General features: G+C 60.2%; 1 protein-coding gene across 6 annotated transcripts; it reads left to right on the forward strand.

Moving 5' to 3' along the window:
• The first annotated feature begins 270 nt into the window (after positions 1-270).
• Positions 271-20,394, forward strand: VILL (villin like). Of its 6 annotated transcripts, XM_040479785.1 has the most exons (21): positions 1,986-2,269; positions 6,436-6,577; positions 6,671-6,737; positions 6,920-6,994; positions 7,275-7,480; positions 8,839-8,947; positions 9,965-10,075; positions 10,332-10,531; positions 10,906-10,984; positions 11,085-11,183; positions 11,876-12,014; positions 12,465-12,565; positions 14,426-14,563; positions 14,669-14,827; positions 15,341-15,520; positions 16,060-16,205; positions 17,205-17,349; positions 18,979-19,164; positions 19,354-19,425; positions 19,642-19,893; positions 20,149-20,394. In XM_040479785.1, exons 2-21 carry the CDS (start codon positions 6,534-6,536, stop codon positions 20,260-20,262), a joined length of 2,622 nt encoding a protein of 873 aa, XP_040335719.1. In that variant the 5' UTR covers positions 1,986-2,269; positions 6,436-6,533; the 3' UTR covers positions 20,263-20,394. The 6 variants fall into 6 exon arrangements, with proteins under 6 accessions (XP_040335721.1, XP_040335719.1, XP_040335722.1 ...); XM_040479787.1 differs by lacking the exons at positions 1,986-2,269; positions 6,436-6,577 and adding an exon at positions 271-492; XM_040479788.1 differs by lacking the exon at positions 6,436-6,577.
• The last annotated feature ends 175 nt before the right edge of the window (positions 20,395-20,569 follow it).

The raw sequence follows: 20,569 nt of genomic DNA on the forward strand, positions 1-20,569 counted from the left end.
TGGGTCCAGAATCCCGCAGCCCATGGGCCCTTGGGCTGGGAGTGGAACCCGACTTCCGGGGAAAGCTCAACTCCAGGCCTCTGCTTCAGGAAGGGGCCCAGCAAAGGAGCCAGGTGATCAGGGCAGAGACTCAGGAGGACGTCAACAAAGATTTATTAAGCAGCTATGGTGTGCCAGGCACCATTCGAAATGCCGGCCACGGCAGCGGGCAGAGCGCTGCCCCCTGGACCTCCCACTGCAACTGGGGACCGCGACGCTGAACAAGAGCCCAGTCAGTAAGGTGATCCGCTTCTGGAAGCGCTAGGAAGATGAGGAACGTGGCAGGCGGCTGAGAAGAGCCCTGCTTTAGCTAACATGCTCAGGGAAGGCCCCTCTGGGGAAGTGTCATTTTTGGTTGAGGCCAGAAGGCAGAAAAGGAGCCGAGGGAAGAGTTAGGGGAGAGGCTGCTGGCAGAGGTAACACCAAGTACAAAAGCCCAGAGACGAGAATGAGGTTGGTGTCTTAAGGGACAATGAGAAATGTGTAGCTTCAACACAGTGAGCAATGGGGCGAGTGGAGAGGCAGCCAGAGGGACAGGCAACTTGGGGCTTTGTTTAGGGAAGCCACTGGAAGGTTTGAAGCAGAGGATGGATGTCACGTGTGAGGTCCGACCTGCCAGGAGACGTGTGACAAGACAGGTGGGGGACGGGAGGAGCGGGAGTCGGTGTCGGAAGAGACACTAAGGTTTCCCTGGTACTTACAGCCTGGGAACGTGGAACTTGGAAAAAAATAGAAAAGACACGGGAGCTAAGGCCCGAGTTGTGTGCCTGCTGACATTTGAAGGTCCCAACAGAGAGGGCAGAGTGGCCAGTGAGGGGGCAGAACACTGAGTCTGTGTGCTGTTTCCAGAGGAAGGGGTGGTCCGCGGGGTCCCTGGGCAGTAGGAGGATACGATGAACCAACCACCGGCTGTGACAAGAGCAGACACTGGAAAGAGAAATTTCCAGGGACTTCCGGAACAAAGGCCACGCAGAGCGCACAGAGGGGACAGTCTGAGGCCAGGAAGTGAGGGATGAGGACACGGGATTTTGCTGAGCATGGGGACAAAAGAAGGAGGGCAACAGGCGTGCACAGGTGGAGCCAAACACACACCGTCATAGAAGGGAGCAGGGGATTTAACAGCCATTCTCTCACACACAAGGTCAGACACACACAGGGACTAACCAACTGCCCTGGGACACAGGCATCCCTTCACACACAGGGACCCCTTCACTCCGTCGGTTAAACACAGTCACGTTAATAACTAGAATTTAAATTAATTGTTTTAAAAGTAGGACTTACAAAAGAAAACACCAACGACAGAGTCGCATACGGGCAGTAGGTCCTACTGGGGGCACAGGCCGACCCGGATCTCCTGGAGTCGCCCCCTCTCTGTGGCAGGGAGCAGTGGGGGTGAGGGCCCGACATGGGGGCCACTGGGCAGGTTTCAGCAGTGTGTCCAGCAGAGGCGTCCCACGGGCTGGGCCGTGGCTGGGACCGAGGCCTGTGGCCTAAAGGAAGGGTGGCCCTGTTCCTAGAGTTCTGGAACGCTCTATGTTCAGCACCTCCCCTGCCCTACAGTCAGGAAGGAAAGCTGGGAGCAGGCCGAGGTGTGGGAAAGGTGTCTTCCTTGCAAGGGCTGGACTGGCCTCTCCCACGAAGGGCATCAGGGCTCCCCGGGGAGGGCTGTGCTGTGAGCAAACCCAAATTGGGAGCAGGGAGGACAGCAGAGATGCTAGAGGGAGCCCTGGCCACCTCCGGGCCCTGAAATGACCTGGGTCTCACAGAGCCAGACTGCCACCCCCACCTTCAATAGGCTCGGTCCTCCTTCCTTCTAAAGTTTGTTGGAGTGACCTGGCCTTCTGGGGGTGGGGGTGGGGGTGGGGGTGGGGGTGGGGGGGGGGTGGGCAAGGATCAGAGAGGCTCATCAGGCTCTCAGAGAAGGAAAGTCACAGTATACTCCACAGCCCACATCTTGGCCCAGCCCAGGCCTCCGTGCCCTGCTGTCTCTTGGCCACCAGTACCCAGGAGTTGAGGCCTGGCAGACCAGCCACGAGCCTGGGACGGGGTGGTTCTCAGAGAGCTGGGTCAATATTTGTTGACTGACTGACTGACTACATTGGAAGCCCAGCCCTCAGGCAGTGGGGTGTGTCCTCCTGGGCAGGAGCAGGGATTGAGTTTCATGCAGGAACAGGTTGGGGGACAGACCCAGCACTGCCCACTGGCCGGGAAAGAGAGCACTTTCCAGCAGGTAGGCCTGGCAAGGAGGGGGCTCCAGAATCGGCTGGGAGGGGCCGCTCTGAGTCAGGGGTGTCTAGCAAGGGGTCGTGGGGCTCAGGGTTGCCAGGGGGCCACCGGAACCTGGAGGGCAGCGAGCAACACTGATGGGGGCAGGGAGGCCCGGGCCGGGAGCCTGACGGGGAGAAAGTGGCAGATTCTGTACAGGTGGGGCCTCTGTCGCCCAGACTCCGCATACCTGGAGGCCCAGGCCCGGCCCTCCCTCCTCAGACTCCAGCAGGCAAAGTGACCTCAGGGTGCGCGCCCTTTCACAGGTACCTCAGGAGGAGGAAGTGGCCACTGGGCGCCAGAGGAGGGGGGCTGGGAAAGGAGGGGGTGTCTGGAAAAGGAAAGGGGCGCCCGGCGGTGAGAAGAACGCAGGGGAGAGGAGGAGAGGCCGGGGGAGAAAGGGGGTGTAGCAGGGAAAGGGGGTAGGGGGGTCTGGGAGAGAGAAGGGAGCACTGGGGGCAGGGAAGGCAGAAAGAAGGGGGCTGGGGAAGGAGGATGGGGGGGAGGGGCTGCCCAGTGCGGACAGAGGGGCGCCCAGGAACGGAGAGGGAACAGGGAAGGGGGGAGATGGGTTTGTCAGAAGAGGAACCAGGCATCTGGGAGAGAAGGGGGCCCCAGGCTGGAGTGGGCAAGCCCCCAAGGAAAAGAAGGGGGCTTTCAGAAGGGGGGGGGAGAGAGGACACAGTGGGGGGCCCGCCGCAGGGTAGGTGATAGAAGGGAGTTACCCAGGGGAAGAGGGGACATCTAGGGTGGGAGGGCTTGGCAGTTTAGAGGAGGTGCTCTGGGAAGCGAAGGGCCCCCCTGAGGGAGAAGGAGGCTGCCTGGAGGAGAGAGGGGGTGCTGGAGAGAGCGGCCCCCCTCCCCGTCAGCATCCCTGCCCCCGCCACCCAGGTTACATGGGGATGAGGGCCTCAGGCCCTGGGCGCCTGAGAATTTGGCTCCCCGGGCTGGAACCCAGCCCCTGTGGGTGCTGCTGACCCTGCCTGGTGAAAGTAGCCCGGGCCCAACCTCCTGGCCTCCAGTTTGACTCTCCTGTCCCCCACGGGCCCCTGGTGGCCAGCCACGCTTCCCGTCACCCTGTCGCGCTTTCACGCTGTCACATGCTCTACAGCCCGTAGTTTGTACCTCTGGCCACCGCCCACCTGTGCCCCGGTCGCCGTCGCTACCCATCACCGCTGAATGTCACCATGCCGCCTGTCCCTCAGCGGCATCGCACGTTTTCTGGTGCTTGGGACCACCTTTACGCGACCACCGGGCCCGCTTGTCACGCATGTCTCCGTCACACCCAAAGGCACGTACTGCAAGAGCAGTCGCGGGTGCCGTCAGAGCACAGGGTGACCCCGCTCCCCGTCCCCCTGCACTCGGTGCGCAGCAGGCTCCGTCCGCTCGACGGCTGTTCACCGAGTACCTGCTGGGTGGCGGGCGGGCGACTGGGAGCTGGCGGGTCCGTGAGAGCACAAGCCCCTGGCCCTGGCAGCCCTCCGCGCCAGCGAGGGAGAGCGTGGCCACGGCCTCGACGGCCCCCGGAGCCTTCGAGGGCAGCTCTAACCCTGGGCGGCCCCCTCCCCCACTCCGCGCTTCCAGAGGCCGCGCGAGAGGGTTGGGAGTTTCCCCCAGTCAGCGGTGAGCTCACCAGGGCCGGGAGCCCAGCCCTCAGCGTTCTGGACAAAGGTGGAAGGAATGCAGGCTGTTTGGCATGAGTCACAGAGGCCTCTGCCTCTCTCGGACTCTCCCACCGAGTCCGCCCCGGGGCCGTGCAGGGTCAGCAGAGCCACAGGGGTTCCTGCGGGGAGAAGAGAGGAGCGAACGCTACGCTGGGGGTCCCTAGGAAGGAGGACTTCAGACGGAAGTGACTTGTGGGTCCGCCGGGCAAAGCCGCAGCGACAAGAAAAGCTGCAGCCGGCCGGATTTAGGTTAGATGGAAGAAAGAACTCCAACGGATGAAGGGACGACCGGACCTCACACACAGGTTCCTGGAGGAACGCTACAGGGCAGCCTGGGGGGGGCCGAGAGTCATCCTGCGAAGACGCAACAAAACCCAGAGCCCCCCTCCGGCCTCCCCAGATGCCTCTCGTTCCGGGCGGCCCTCCTAGGCCCACTCAGAACCACTGGGCACGGCGGGAGCTCAGCCACTGTTTGCAGAGTCTGTGGCCGTCCGCAGGGTCTGTCGAGAGTTCAGCTCTGTTTCGGGGATTTCAGAGGGCCCATGCTTGACTCCCCCCACCCTCTCTCGCGAGCTAAGCCTGTTGCTCGCTACCACAGTCGTCGGAGGCCATCCTTGTGTGCCGCCTGTCCCGAGTTTGCAGAAACCTCGTCTTCTCGGCGTGCCTCCTGAGCCTGTGTCTTGAGGCTCTTTCCAGAGTCTTTTTTCAGAACCTGGCTTTCTAGAGGGTCTGTCCCTACTTCCCTGGGTCCAAGATTTGCTGTCATGGCAGACGCTGCCCTGCGCGTAGAACCTCTCCCTGTCTGCGGAGTTTGCCTGGGGAGTTTGCCTCTTTGTGCCTGAAGGCATTGTTCCCGTGTGCAGAGCTTTGTTTGCAGTGTCCGTCCCTGTCAGCAGACCTTGTTTTCTCCGCAGTCTGTCTCTAGACTATGCCTCTGTTTGCAGAGGCTTTTCTTATTTCAGAGTCCGGTTCTGTCTGCGAAACCTGAGCCCTATTTGTGCAACCTCTGACATTTTGGGGGGGGGGGCCTCTAGCCGTTTGCACGCCCCATCTGAATTTCCCTGGATAAAAACTGTACCTGCTTGTAAGAGCCATTCCTATGAAGAGCTATCACTGTCAGAGGTCACCGTGTCTATCTGGGAGCACCTGTGTCTCTCTGCGGAGCACATTCCCGTTTGCGGAGCCTATCCTGTGTGCACACTCTGTTCCTAATTCTACGTGTAACTGTTAGCAGAATGTGCCCCTACTCACAGAGCCTTTATCTGTTGCCAGAATTCATCTTTTTCTATGAGGTCTGTCCCTGTTTGCAGAACCTGGGCTCCCTACACACCCCAGCCCTGTTTCAAGATCTTGCCCAAGTCTGGGACACCCGTGCTTGAACGCAAAGCTGATTTCCCTGCCCGCTCATTTCAGCAAACCCTGCCTCTCTGAAAAGCTGTCGCTGTTAACAGAACCCGTCTGTTTGCAGAGCACTGTCAGCTTACAAAACCTCTCCCGATCTGCCAGGTCTCTGTGTGTACAGCCTCCGTCTGCAGAGCCTGTGTCTTTTGTCAGAGTCTGGATCTCTTCGCAGCATTCATGATGGTTTGCCCAGCCTGTTCCCATCTCCCTGTATGCAGGATTTGGGTCTGTTTTGCAAGGCTGTTCCTGCTTGCAGAGTCGGACCATGCCTAGAGATGTTTTGCTTACTTCAAGAGACTGCCTCTGTCTGAGCAGATGCTGTGCTGTTTGCAGAGCCTTGCGTATCTATGTACCTGTCCGTATCTGCCGTCTGTCCCTTATATAAAGGATACCTACCTTAAGGGTTTGTCCCCACCCACATTGACAAAGTCTTTCCCCACCTGCAAAGTTCCTCCACGCCTGCGGAATCGGGAGCTGTTCGTAGAGTCTTTTTTGTGTTCACGACCTTCGCTTGTTTGCCCGGCTGCTTGTTTGTCTGACTTTCCCTGGATAGAGTCGGTGTCTCTTTGTTCAGGCTGTCCTTACACAGACAGTTGGTCCCTGACTACAGAACTCATTTTTGCCAAGAGACCCTGTGCTTGTTGTATGCCTTTCTTCAGTCTGAGGAAGTTGTCCCTGTTTGCAGAGCCTATGCTTGTATGCAGAGCCTTTTTCTATCCGCATAGCCTATCACTCTCCGAGGGTGCCGTGTCTCTTTGCATAGCCTGTCCCTGCCTGCCTGGAAGACCCAGGCCTATTGGCAGCTCTGTCCCTCAACGCAGAGCCTGTCTTTGTCTGCAGGATTCAGTCGAATACCAGGAGTCTGTGTGCAGGGTCTGCCCCTGGCTGCAGAATCGGTTCTGTTCCCAGCACAACCTTTGCCTGTCTGCATAACCTGCCTCTGTCTCCAGTGACTGCCCCTGACTGCAGATCTCGTCTGTCTGCACAGCCTGTTTCTCACTGCTTGCTTGCAGAGGTCCCTATGTTCAAGACCCATCCCTGCCCACAGAGCTTGGCCCTGTTTCAGGAGCACGACCACAGACGACAAACCTGTTCCCTGTTTGCAAAGCCTCTGTGCCAGGGTCTGTCCTGCTCTGCTGCCATTTGTGACTTGAGAGCCCCTGAATGAAAGGCCTGTTCTATGATGACAGCGCTTTGGAGAGCTGCAGGTGGGGAGAGTTCTTGCCTGGAGCCCAGAGCACAGGTGGCCGGGGCCTGAGGACTCTGGCTTTTGTTTCTTCCCTCGTTCCCACCTGGCCTAGGATGGACGTCAACAAGGGCCTCCCAGCCACTGAGAGCCGCAGGGACCTCCACGTATGGATCATCGAGGTGAGGGGCACAGCCAGACAGCAGAACTGGGGACACAGAGAGTGCGCAGTCTCTGAGACTAGGCTTCTCCCTCCCGCCACCAACTCGGAGCTCCCTCCTGTCCCCCACCCCAGAGGGTCATGGAGGGTAGGTGGCTGGGGGACGGTCCTGCTGAGCTGTCACTAGGCACCCTCCTCTCCCAGAACCTGAGGATGGCACCAGTACCCGAGAAGGCTTATGGGAACTTTTTCGAGGAGCACTGCTACATCGTCCTCCATGTGAGCATTTGGGGAGTCTGTCTGAGGGGTGGGGACTCCCCGGCTGGGGAGTCTGCTGATGCAGACCAAGCTCCATCCCAGGAAGAGGGAGGCCGGCAGCCAGAGCATCCAGCCTACAAGGGGGCTCCTGCCTTTGAGGCCTCTTTGCCCCCCCTTGGACCTCCAGCCCCGGGGAGGCGCCTGCCCAGTCCCCTCAAGGCCCTCAGTGCATCCTGGGTCTCAGTCTCCACCCCACCCCTGGGGCCTCTGCACCCCCCACCCCCAAACACCTGGGCCCTAGGTTCCCCAGAGCCTCAAGGCCACGCAGGGGGCGTGCAGCGACCTGCACTACTGGGCGGGGAAGGAGGCGGGCGCCGAGGCGCAGGACGCTGCCGAAGCCTTCGTGCAGCAGCTGCAGGAGACGCTGGGTGGCGCCACCGTGCAGCACCGGGAGGCGCAGGGCCACGAGTCCGACTGTTTCCGCAGCTACTTCCGCTCGGGAATCATGTGAGTGCGGGCGGGGCCTCGGGTCGGCGGGTGGCTGGGCGGCCTGGGGTGACCTTCTCCTCCCTGGTGTGGGGGTGTCGGGCGAGGGGGAGACGTCCTCTCTGGGGTACAACTCTCATACCCTACCATGTTGCCCCAATTCACAGATACGCTTATGCCCCCACTTGTACACAACCGACCCATGTAAAGTATACGATCGGTGATTTTTTTTAGTACGTTCACCGACTTGGGCAACCGTGCCCACAGTTGCGGAACACCTTTGTCACCCCAAAAGAAGCCCCGTACCTTTCCCAACGCTCTCCCTTCCCGCCCCCCGCCCCCCACCCCCACATTTTCTTCATCCAGTCTGCAAAAATTTGCCTATTCCGGACATGTTTATAAATGGAACCGTACGACACATGGTATGGGGATAGAACACATTTTATTTACGTATTTATCACTTAGGGGATGTTTGGATTGCTTCCACGTTGGCCTGTGATGGGTAATGCTGTTGTTAACATTTGTACGCACGGGTTCCCCCCCTCCCCCCCAGTTTTATCGAGATATAATTGACGTGCATCACTAGCTTGATGCTGTGGCTTAGAGGCAGCGTGAAGTGATCACCACACTGCACTTGGTTGACGTCCGCCTCCTCTACAAGTTTTTTGTGTGGACGTGTTTTTCATTTCCCTTGGGTGTATACCCCGGCGTGGACGCCAAGGGTGTTTTCAGTTTGCCTTTCCGTTACTGTGCCCGCTAGAAACATGTCTTTTGCTGTAAATTGCTTCACAACGTATTAAATTAATAACTGCAACATATTCAGTTAAACCGTAGGAAAATGCCTGTATTGGGTCATTTCTGATTCGTACACTTAAACCCCCTAAGGGAATGCATTTGTGCACGCACCCGCAGAGAACACACCATGCCCATACGATGGGCCTATAGGAGGGCTCGTCTACACATGTACGTCAATGTGCGTGTCTGTGTGCACACAAACGTGCTGCTGCCAAATTGCATGCACTCACATCTATACTTACGTGGATAAACAGATGCCCTTATGCCCCTCCTTGTATACGTGGTATACAAGTATACAAACATGGTATACAGGTACGTGCGCATGTGCACAACATGCATGTATTTACATCTATACACGGATAAACATACTACGCCCTGCACGCATACACATACAGGTACACGCACGTGTCCGCCTATCTACACGCACACTCCCGCCCCATGTGTGTGTGTGCTCATGCGTTTGTGCACACTTTTTATATCCGCTTGCACACGTGTGTGCTCACACCTGCACTCACTCCTGCACGGAGCTGTGGAGGGTCTTAACTGTGATGCCCTCCCCCTCCCCCCCCCCGCCCCCACCCCAGCTACAGGAGAGGGGGCCTGGCCTCTGCCCTCACGCACGTGGAGACCAACCTGTACAACATCCAGCGACTGCTGCACGTCCAGGGGAGGAAGCACGTGTCGGCCGCCGAGGTGAGGACCGCCCCGGGTGTCGCTTGATCTTCGGGCTCAGGTCGGACTGTGTGCGGAAGTGCAGGGAAGCGCGGAGGGTGGAGGCGGGCGGTGGGGGCACCGTGCGCTGTCGCTGTCGGCATTCCCAGTGGCCCATCTTGAAGAAGGAGGGGGAAGGCAGAGCCAGGCTGCCAGCCCCACCCCTCCGTGGCTCCTCTGATCCTGTTTTCTCACCCATCCCGTGGGCACACTAAGAACTTGGGGAGGCGAGGCGGACCAAACGGTGCACCCGGATGGTCTGTGTAAGCACCGTGGGCAGTAGCATGCTGTGGGGTGGGGGGTGCACAGCCCCACACTCTTCGGGCGCATCGTCCTCACCACCCGCGGGCGCACATGCTGGCTCCCACAGATTCAGTGACCATACATCCCTGGTCGTGCAGGGACAATGCGCAGCCCAGGTTTTGCCCATCACATTGGCATAATTATTCAGCACGCGTCCTTTTACTCCCCAGAGTGTCTCTGTTTGGATGATAACTATCCTTTTCCACGGATAGCACGTTGTCCCCCATGCGGAGACACGTACGTTGTCACCCACGAGCTCACGCCCTGGTTCCCATTTGATGTGCCCCCATATACGCACACCTGAGCGTGTACACACACATCTACACCCATGGGTAAACAGATACGCTCCGCTTGTGTACACATTACGCGTACAGATGTGCAGCTGCAGACATGCATGGAGGGAAGAGTGTCATAATCCTGTAGATCCCGTGAAATGCAGCATTACCTCCGGTAGTGCCTAGAGAGGCACACAGCTACACCCACAGGGTGACCTTCAAGGTCTCATACGGTGACACAGATGCGTGCTTACACACCACAATACTGGTGCAGTGGTCACACATACACCAGGTTGCACACAGCCTCGTGCACACGAGTCAGCTGTGCTCATGTAGGTGGAGATGGGCTGTGGCGCCCCTCCACCTGGGTGCTGGTGGTATGGCACCCTGTTTCCTGGCCTGTCCCTCCTGGCTCTGGCAGGTGGAGCTCTCTTGGAGCAGCTTTAATAAGGGGGACATCTTCCTGCTGGACCTGGGCAAGGTGATGATCCAGTGGAATGGGCCTGAGACCAGCATTCCTGAGAAGGCACGGGTCAGTGTCTACCCTGGGAACTAAGGGATGCAGGGCTCAGGGAGAAGGGTGTCCATTCTCCAGACCCCTCAGGAGGTGGGCTTGGTTGTGCCACTACAACCTCAGAAGCACCTGCTATGTGCAAGCTGAGTCCAGACCCTGCCCCTGACCCCAGCCTCTGGGAGCTGAGCTGCGACGGGAAGGATCTGGGATAGACTGTCAGCGGTGAGCGGGGGCCATGCTGGGGAAGCCCTGACTGCCAGGTCCTCTCCTGCAGGGCCTGGCCCTGACCTGCAGCCTCCGGGACAGGCAGCGCGGTGGTCGCGCACAGATTGGCGTGGTGGATGATGAAGTTGAAGCCACTGACCTCATGCGGATCATGGAAGCCGTGCTGGGCTGCAGAGTGGGCAACGTGCCTGCCACCAGGCCCGACAAGAGTGTTAACCAGCTGCAGAAAGCCAGCGTCCGTCTCTACCAGTGAGCAGATCTTGGGAGTGGGCGGAGTCTGCATGCCTGGGTCTGCACGTCTGTCGTTCCAGCCGTAACACAGTGTCTCTAGAAAGGCCTCCAGAAAAGGCCCGTGGGTTTCTGGAGCAAGCCATGTGGGGCTCTGGGTCCAGCCTGTACTCTTGCATGACTGCTCTTCTGAGAAATCCATTGTACAGATAGGGCAACTGAGGCACTGGAGGGCCAGAGAGTAGCCTAAGGCTCCACGGCAAGGCTGTGGTGAAGTTAAGACTTCAACCTGGGGCCCCAGACCCCATGCCTTCTGCCTCTGCGAGGACTAAAGGGGGCTGGAGTGGAGCCCACGGAGGGGCTGAGCTGCCCACCTCTGGATGCCTGTCCCCCAGTGTCTGTGAAAAGGATGAGGACTTGGTGATCCAGGAGTTGGCGACCTGCCCACTAACCCAAGACCTACTGCGGGAAGAGGTGAGACAGGCCTGGTCCCCGGCTCGTCATGCATCCCCGCCCACCCACGACCCCAGCCCAGTCTGGGCCACCTACCAACCAGTCCCTGTCTTGCTCCCAGGACTACTATATCCTGGACCAGGGTGGTTTCAAGATCTACGTGTGGCAGGGACGCCTGTCCAGCCTCCAAGAGAAAAAGGCTGCCTTCAGCCGGGCTCTGGTAAAGCTGTTGGGCCCTGTCTCAAGGGGACATTGAGCTGCCCTGGGGTCTGAGGGAAGAAATGGCAGTACTCTGAAATCTAAGCTGGGACACATCCATTCCTGGGGGCCTTTAAGGGAAGGTAGTCCTATCCTTGGGCCAGGAGATGGATCCATCCTGCCCTAGGAGCCTGTCTGATAGAGGAGGACATGGCTTTGCCCTGGGGTCTAAGCCTGGAGACAAAGCGCCCAATCTGATGACGGGGACACAGTTCTGCCTAGTGGTCCGAGGGTCCCTCTCTGGTACCAGGGGCATGCAGCCTGCCCTGGGAGCCCTGACAGGGGTTGGGGGAGCGAGCACCCAAGAAACCATGTGTAAAAGGGTGCTCGTGTAAAACGTGGACCTGCCTTGAGGTCTGAGAAGCAAGCCGCTCTGGGCACCGCCTCCTTGTCGAGGAGGGGAGACAGGGCTCTGCCTGGCGCCTGGAGGGCGCGGCGGTTGTCATGGGCCGCCCTTCCCGAGGCGCAGACTAAAGGGACCTTGCTTGTCCTCAGGGACCTCAGAGAAGTCGGTAGTAAAGGAGCCAGCTTCTTAAGCGGGTCATGAGCGCGGTTAATTAATACTGCTCTGCGCTCAGCTGAGCGTCAGGTCCCCGAGGGTGGAGCGGAGAATTGGGCCCTCGGGCCGCACGCCTGACAGAGCCCCCGCTCCAGCGCTTCATCCAGGCCAAAGGCTACCCGACCTACACCAACGTGGAGGTGGTGAACGACGGCGCCGAGTCGGCCTCGTTTAAACAGCTCTTCCAGTCTTGGTCTACCAAGCAGCGCGGGAACAAGAACTTCGGCAGGCTAAGTGAGCGCGCGGGGCGGGGCCTGCGGGGCGGGGCCTGCGGGGCGGGGCCTGCGGGGCGGGGCCCGAGAGGTGGGGCGGGGACTTCGGCCGGAATGGAAGAGCGGGCGGGACAAGGTCGGGGGCGTGGCCTTGGGGCGGGGCCGGCGTGGGGCCGCACCCAGAACCTGGGCGGGATGGGAGAGTGGGCGGGGCGGGGCCCGCGCGGGACGGCACCCTGGACCTCGTGTTGGACGGAAGACTAAGCGGGACCAGGCGCGGGAGATAGTTGGGGCGGGGCGCGGCCCACGCGGAGCGGGGTCTGCGGGGGACAGAGTGGGGCCGCCAGGGGGCAGCCCCCAGAAAGCGCCACCGGGTGGGGGAGCGTGGCCAGAGTGGGCTTTCTTTTGAGTGATGGGCGGACGCGGTTGGCGAAGGCGAGGACGCCCGTGACACCCCGTGTCCTCCCGTCAGGTAAATCGATTCAGGTAAGGCCGGATGTGGGCAAGCTGCAGAGTCAGCCTGAGCTAGCTGCCCAGCTCAGGATGGTGGACGACGCTTCCGGGAAGGTGGAGGTAAGGGGACATTAGCTCGGCTGGGAGAAGATAGGCACACAGGGGCAGACTTTGTCTTCAGCTGAATGGTATGGCTGCTAAAGTGCCCCAGGTTGCGCATCTATGCAGGGACACCCAGGGGCGTGTGTACATATACACACGTCCTCCCTCCTGCTGGCTCGTACGCGTGACGCCTGATCAATCTGTGCAGCTGTGGCCACTTGCTCAGGTAACACTTGGCACACGGCACGGTAACGCTTCAAGATACTTGATTGTGCCCTTCGGTCGAATATATGACACAACCGTACATATGCCACAGACACAGACGCACACACCTAATTGCACCCAATCAGCCAAGTTAACCAACTGCAAACATGTAATTGTACAAATTCTGCATCACATGTGATCATAGACACACAGAATGCTCAACCCACAGGAACACACCGACAGGGTACAGCGTCACATGTAATCTGTCGCCGCCCACACAGGCACATACTGTCAGCCGCCTGGGCTCAGATCAGTGTTCTGGGAGACGTAGGGATTGCATCTTGACATCTCATCTGATCCCTCGTAGAGCCCTTCATTCCTCTGGGCCTCAGTTTTTTTTACCTATAAAGTGGAGGCAAAAACTCTGGTTCCATCTGGCCCATGGCTGGTGTGGGGATGCTGTAAAATTCTGGGAACAGGACTTCTGGGCCCATGTGAAGGGCTCCTAGTTCTCAAGGTAGGTCGAGGTCAGAGGAAATGCCATTTCTCCAAGGTTCCCTCCTGTATTTGTCCTAATATGGATGGACAGAGGCTGTTCGAAGAGACCAAGACAGGAGGAGACGTGGCAAGGTGTGGGGGAGCAGGGAGAAGGGAAGAGAGGGAAGGAGGACAGGGGGAGACAGAAGAGACTGAGAAAGACAGAGGAGGGAGAAGACAGAGTTGGGATGGGATGAAGAGCAAGAGAGATGGGGTACACAGGGGGACAACACAGAGGGGAGGGCAAAGGTGGGAAGGAAGGAGGTCTTGCCACTCGGGCTCCAAGCACAGACGCCGGGAGGGGATCCCTTCCAACAGGCAGGCAGGCCGGCCAGGGGAGCCCCTGATCCAGGAGGCCTAGCTGCCAGGGAAGTGCTGCTCCTGGGTAGCGCATGTGGTCCCAGTCAGTCTCTTCTGCAAGAGACTGGTTGCTCTGGTCTGGAGGACACCTTCCCCAGAGACCGCTACCAGGCCCTGTGTGGGCACATGATGTCCAGACTTTGTTTCCTGCCATTGTCAAGGTGGGCGTGGCTATGCCCACTTTCCAGGTAGGAAAGGCTGAAGCTCAGAAGGGTCTCACTGCCCCCACGGCCTGCCTGGGGTTTGAGGCTCCAGAACCCATGCTCGCTACCCATAGGAACAGGAAATCACGCTCTTCAGTATGAGGAAGTATTTTCCTTTCAGTCTCTGAATAGGCTTTGTCTTTTTAAGTGACACTTGAGAAAAGAATTTTTCCCAGAGCTCAAGGGCTCGCGTCTGCCCAGCTTCTGCAGCCTTGGCCTGAGCCGCGAGCGGCTGTGCCAGGAGCTGCCTGCCCCTAACCTGCCGTGGCTGGCGGGGGCAGGGTGAGGGCGGTGTGTGGCAGGGCTCCGGTCCGTCCCAGCAGCCTCTGGAGCCCTCACTGCTTGTCCGTCCCAGGCACCGCACGCCATCTGCGTCCCCGCCGACCGCGGGCCAGCGCAAGTGTGGCGGGTCCCGGGGGCCCATGGCGGAAGGGGTCACCTGCAGATCCTTGTGCAGGCCTGGCAGAGATGAGGCAGGCCCGGAGGCCACGGGGAGCTTTCTGGCTGGGCACAGACTGGCCGGGCTGGTTCGAGAGGAGGAGCCGGCCGCGCCCATTGGGCCTCTGTTCTCCAGGTGTGGTGCATCCAGGACTTAGGCAGACAGCCCGTGGACCCCGAGCGTCATGCACAGCTGTGTGCAGGCAACTGCTACCTCGTCCTCTACACCTACCAGAGGATGGGCCACGTCCAGTATATCCTGTACCTGTGGCGGGTACGCTGGCCCGAGAGGGGTGGTGGGCACCTTCAGGCCCCAGAGCTGAGGCTCTGAGAACAGGATCTAAGAGCCGCTCCCGGCCCCTGCCATCCCCACCTGCAGGGCCACCGCGCCACCACGCGTGATGTCAAGGCCCTGAACTGCAATGCCGAGGAGCTGGACCTCATGTACCGGGGAGCCCTGGTGCAGGAGCACGTGACCATGGGCAGCGAGCCCCCTCACTTCCTCGCCATCTTCCAGGGCCAGCTGGTGGTCTTCCAGGTGGGGCCCACTTTGCTGCCGTTCCCGCAGCCTCGCCGGCTCTTCCGTGTGCCCATAGCCCTTACATGCACGTGCTAAGCTTCTCTTCAGCCCAGGGGCCCGTTTACCACCCCAGGTTTCCCGGTGCCGTTAGATACCCAGGAGCTGCAAGAGTGACCCCCGCTTCAGCTTCTTCCCCTGGTCCCCAGAGCCAGCCGCCAAGCAGAAGCACAGGAGAAGAAGTTGAATTGAAAGGGACCCAGGGCCTTGCCTGGGGTCCCCATTTTCTGTCTATAAGGCCTGGGGGAAACCGTGCCCTGACTCCTTGGAGATGGGGGAGAGATCCATTTAGAAAGGGCCTGGTTCCCTGTCATAGGCTGACGGGACCCTCACGCTCTACACTCAGAGGGTCTAGAAAATAGCGGTGGCTTCAGGCGAGGGTCTGGTGGGCCCCAGGGCAGTTTGTCCATCACCGGGACAGGGGGGCGGCTCCCAGGAGCCCTTGCCTCATCCTGAGGCCCAGCCCTCTTACAGGGGCACACGGGACACGATGGGAAGGAGCAGCCAGCACCTGCTACAAGGCTCTTCCACGTGCAAGGCACCGACAGCTGCAACACCAGGACCGTGGAGGTACCGGCCCGCGCCTCAGCCCTCAACTCCCGTGACATCTTCTTGCTGGTCACAGCTAGCGTCTGCTACCTCTGGTTTGGAAAGGTACTTAGATCACTGACCTCTCGACTTACCCTCGGGTGGTGTGCCAGGCAAGGGACGGGTCTCCTTCCCAGGAGGTGCAGACTTCGTGTCCAGCCTCAGCTAGGCCAGGAGTGGGGTCCCTCTGGAACCTGGGGGGAGGTTGAAAGTGACTAGTAGACCTGGGAGTCTGCTGGTCAGAGGCAGGCCAGGCCCAGACTGCCTCCCCTCCTTCCTGCTTCAAGCGAGGAGCATGTCCCTCTTCCCAAGTCTCTCGGGGAGGAAAAGGAGGCCTAGTCCGGTTTGCCAGAGTTTCCTCCAATGCTCATAAACCACAAATGACCCCCGAGCCTGGGGTCCCCATCCCATTCTCTGGACCAGGAGAGGGTCCCAGTCCTGGGAGGGGGGAAGGCGGGATCCCTTGCTCATGCGTGCCCTGACATCAGCCTTGGCCTCCCGTGACTCGGGCCCAGCTCCCCAGAGTCCCCTGTGAGTGGGGGAGGTGGGGCTGGAGGTGAAGACCCCTCCCCCTGCAGGGCCTGACCCAGCTCTCTGTGGGCCAGGGCTGCAGCGGTGACCAGCGAGAGATGGCGCGGACGGCGGTCACTGCCGTCTCTGGGGAGAACAAGGAAACGGTGCTGGAGGGTCAGGAGCCTCCCGGCTTCTGGGAGGCCCTGGGAGGCCCGGCTCCCTACCCCGGCAACAAGAGGTGACAGGGGCTGGGCGGAGGGTGTTCTTATACAGAGGAGGAAACTGAGACCCAGAGAGGGTGGGTGACCACTTAAGGGTCACACAGAGAGCTGGAGGGGCCCCCCCCCCCCCCCCAGCACGGAGGCCTCTTGGTCTCCCACTCCAGGAGTTCGCGGAAGCGCAGCCTACCCTTCACTCCCCGGCCCCTGGGTAACTGGGATCAGGAAGATGATGCCCGGGAGAGCTTGCTAGTGGCGCCCTCTGCTGGCCGAACAGGCTCCCTGCATTGTCCCAGTCCCGGACCTGACCAGTGACAGAGGACAAGGGAGCAAAGCCCCACTCCCAACCCGAAGTCCGCAGGGGTCATGGTACCAGGTGTGGGGGGGGGTGTGGGTGTGGGTGTGACATGTGGATAAACAGCGTGTGTGGAGCGTGTCATGGACAAGGGTGTGTGTCAGAGGTTGAGGCCGGGTGAGGCCTTCGAGGGAGGAGGCCGAGTCAGGGCCGCTGTGTGTGTCTGCGGGTCTGGTGTAGGCACTGTACTCACTCCAAGTCCCCTGAGCTCCCCAGTATGACCGTCCCCCTCTCTCAGCCTAGCTTCCCTTCTCCCACCTCGGGCCTGAGGCCGGCTCCCAGCCCGGACCAGGAGAGGGCAGGGCCCCCGCCCAACACCCCTCCCCCCGCCCCGCTAAGCCAGCCGTCCCCTTCCCAGGGGCCACTGCTGGGCAGCTTCCCGGGCGGCTTGTGTCACAGCTGGCCGTGGCGAGACGGGTCACGTAATGTGCTTTCCCGCTGACAGATGGGGACGCTGAGGCTGGGGCCCGGAGAGCAGCAAGGCGTCTCCGGAGTGAATTATGGGATGGGGGGAGCCCAGAGGAGGGCCCCGTGCATCCGCTCCGGGAGAAGCTGTCCCCTCCCCTGGGGCGGGGGCCCTGTGCCGAGGGCTGGCTCGGTCCAGGCTGCCGAGAGGCGTAGTTCTGTGTGCGCCCCTCACAGCTTGGCTGCCCACGCTGGCCAGGCTCCCCGAGGACGTCTCCGGCTTCCAGCCCCGACTGTTTGAGTGCTGCAGCCACATGGGCCACCTGGTCCTCACAGAAATGGTGTTCTTTAGTCAAGAGGACCTGGACAAGTATGACATCATGTTACTGGACACCTGGCAGGAGGTGAGGTGGCCTCCCCTGTCCGGCTGGGGTGTGAGTGGCGGGGGGGGGGGGGTCTCCGTGTCTGTGCAACCGGCTTGAGTGTGCGTGGCTGTGTGTTTCCGGCCGTGTAAGGCTGTAGGGGGGTCTGTGTGATGGCGTGTGGCGCTGTAACATGTGAGTGAGACACGTGAGTGTCACGTGAGTGACTGTGCATGCATTGTGTGACCACGGGCAACTCCGTGTCACCAGGAGGCTGCAGGAGACTCTGGCTACGTCTGGGACTCGTGTGCGATTGTGACCAGTTTTGCGGTTGGGCGCCACCGTGTGCCTTGTGACGGTACGTGTGATTCCGGGTGACCGGGTGCCTGTGGCTAACGTGTCAGCGGGAGCGTTTGCAAAGCGAATGACTGACCGTGTGCGCGCGTGTGTGCTTCCTGTGTGTGACTGTATTGGCCGTGGTCGAACCCTGGCTGTAACTGGGGAAACTAAGAGACTGGGTGACCGCAGTGAGTGACTGAGTGTGACTGTTTGTGTGGCAGGGTCACTATGTTTCTGGGAGGCTACGTGCAGCAGCGGTTTAGGGCTACCTGCGTCTTCCAGGAGCGCGTGCGACTGTGTGATGGGGCGCGATCGTGTTTACGTGCGGCCACGTGTGACTGTAGGGGATCGTGTGTCCGTAGCTGCGATCATGTGGGTGTCTGTGTCACGGGGTCTGTGACACTGTGTGGATGCAGCCACGAGGCTTGCGTGTTCTCATCTCGCTCAGCAAAGCCCTTCCTACAGCCCACAAGACCTGACGGCCCTCTCAGGGCCCATGTGCTCCCACTCTCCTCCTCCACTGGCTCTGCCTCAGCCACAGTGGCCTCCCTGCCACTCCCCTAACACGCTCAGGGCCTTTGCACTGGTGGTTTCTTCCGGTTAGAACACTCGACTTGCTCCCCACGCTTCCCCCAGCTCTTTACTCAAACGTCACCTTCTCGGGAAGGCTCTCCCTGAGTCTAATTTAAAATGACGGTATTGGGGCGCCTGGGTGGCTCAGTCGGTTAAGCGTCTTGACGACTTCAGCTCAGGTCATGATCTCACGGTTCGTGGGTTCGAGCCCCGCATTGGGCTGTGTGCTGACAGGCTCAGAACCTGGAGCCTGCTTCGGATTCTGTGGATTCTGTGTCTCCCTCTCTCTCTCCCTCCCCTGCTCATGTTCTGTCTCTCTCTGTCCTAAACGTTAAAAGAAAAAATAACAGTGTTTCTGCCTCCCCGCCCCCACACTTGGTGTCTTCTTTCCCTGCCTTTTCTCCATCTGATATAGTACATATTTTACTTCTTTTTCTGTCTCCCCAGTAAAAAGAAAGCTCTGTAAGAGCAGGGATTTTTGCCTGCTTTCCCCCCCCCTTATTGAACCCCCAGTGCCTAGAACAGTGCCTGGCACACCATAGGTACATTTGTGACTTGAATGTATATGTGCACGCCTGTGATCTTCTCTGGCATGTTGATGGGTGTATGGGCATGGCGGCCAGCCTGCTTGGCTGTGCCTGGTTGGCTGGGGTGTGTGGAGGGGTTGTGAGACCAGTTAATGGACAGAAGCGGGAAGGGAGTGGTCAGCTCTGGGCAGCCCCTCCACTCGCCCAAGGCCAGGCCCCCTCTGTGACCCAGATCTTCCTGTGGCTCGGGGAAGCTGCCAGCAAGTGGAAGAAGGAGGCGGTGGACTGGGGCCAGGAGTACCTGAAGACCCACCCGGCAGGGAGGAGCCCTGCCACGCCTATCGTGGTGATCAAGCAGGGCCATGAGCCCCCCACCTTCACTGGATGGTTCCTCGCTTGGGACCCCTACAAGTGGACTGTGCGTGAGGCCTGAACTCCCAGCCCCACCCTACTCCAGGGAGAGTATGCCCTGAGCAGACTGGGAGGAGGCATCGCCTTGTCCGGGGACCTCCCGTGTGGGTGGCGGAGAGCTGGTCTTGCCGTCAGGTCCCCTCCTGGGTGCCAGGGGTGCTCTCCATCCTGCCCCCGCCCTGATTCTTGCCCCCAGAACGACCAGTCCTACAAGGAGGTGGTGGATGGCAGCCTGGGAGCAATGCCAGCCATATGTGAGATAACAGCCGTGAGTACTGGGTTCTCCCGCCCCGCCCCCTCCCGGCTCCCACCAGGGTCCAGGCTTGGTCGGCATGATCCAGATGGGCAGAACGGACAAGAAAGGAGCCAGGCCCTGGTGGACGGCAGGGTTTGCAGTGGGGGCAAGAGGCCCAGTGGGCTCAGTGTGGCCTCCGCATGGGAGCCTCTCCTCCATACGCCCAGCCTGAGTCCCCTCTCCGAGCAGGAACTCAACGACTTCCAGCTGTCTAGAGGGCCAAGCAATGGCGCGGCAGACCCTTTGACCCTGCAGACCCTCAAGGGCTCCCAGGACGGCTCAGGGAATGAGCTGCAGCCAGGACCCAAGGCAGGTGACGCCAGCACCAACAGCCACCACAGCAGCCCCAGACCCATCATCAATGGGAGCCTGCCCCGCGAACGGCTAATGCATCAGGCTGTTGAGGACCTGCCAGAGGGTGTGGACCCGGCCCGCAAGGAGGTGGGTGCCCGAGGCCCCCCTGCCACTCACTGCCCCCGGAACCGATGCATCTAAAACTGAGCTGGAGGAACCCGGGAAATGACCCACTGATGGTGGGCGGTGGGCAGGTTGCCCGGGAAGACGTGTGTTTCAGAGGGGATGATGGGCAGAGATGTGGGAGAGGAGAGCCTTGAGCCCTGCGATGACACCCCTGGGTGGATGGGCCAGGGTTCTGGGCTCAGTTGACACGCTGGCCCTGTGCCCTCCCCCCGCCAGTTCTATCTCTCAGACTCTGACTTCCAAGAGATCTTTGGGAAGTCCAAGGAAGAATTCTACAGCATGGCCAAGTGGAGGCAGCAGCAGGAGAAGAAGCAGCTTGGCTTCTTCTGAACCCAGGCCCTGCCCGTGTCGGTGCCACTAACGTAGCCAGGACCCCCCGGGGTGCCTTCCCAGCACGCACCCGAGCCCCCGGGGACACGCCGCTGGCATTCCCCCATCAATAAAAGTCCGTGGCCCTCACAAGGTGTGTTGTAAGGGCTTTCGAGTCTGCATCACTTGGTGGGTCCACCTCTGAAGGGGGAGGGGCCCCTAGGGCTGGAGGGGGAATATTCCAGAGGACTGAGCTCTCTCTGTCTTCCATGGAGGGCTTTGTTTCTTGCTGGTCCTTCCCGCCCAAAGGGACAGACAAGCCTCATAC

The sequence above is a fragment of the Herpailurus yagouaroundi genome, unplaced genomic scaffold, assembly GCF_014898765.1.
Source record: "Herpailurus yagouaroundi ecotype Mexico unplaced genomic scaffold, PumYag 159, whole genome shotgun sequence".
Taxonomy (NCBI): domain Eukaryota; kingdom Metazoa; phylum Chordata; class Mammalia; order Carnivora; family Felidae; genus Herpailurus; species Herpailurus yagouaroundi.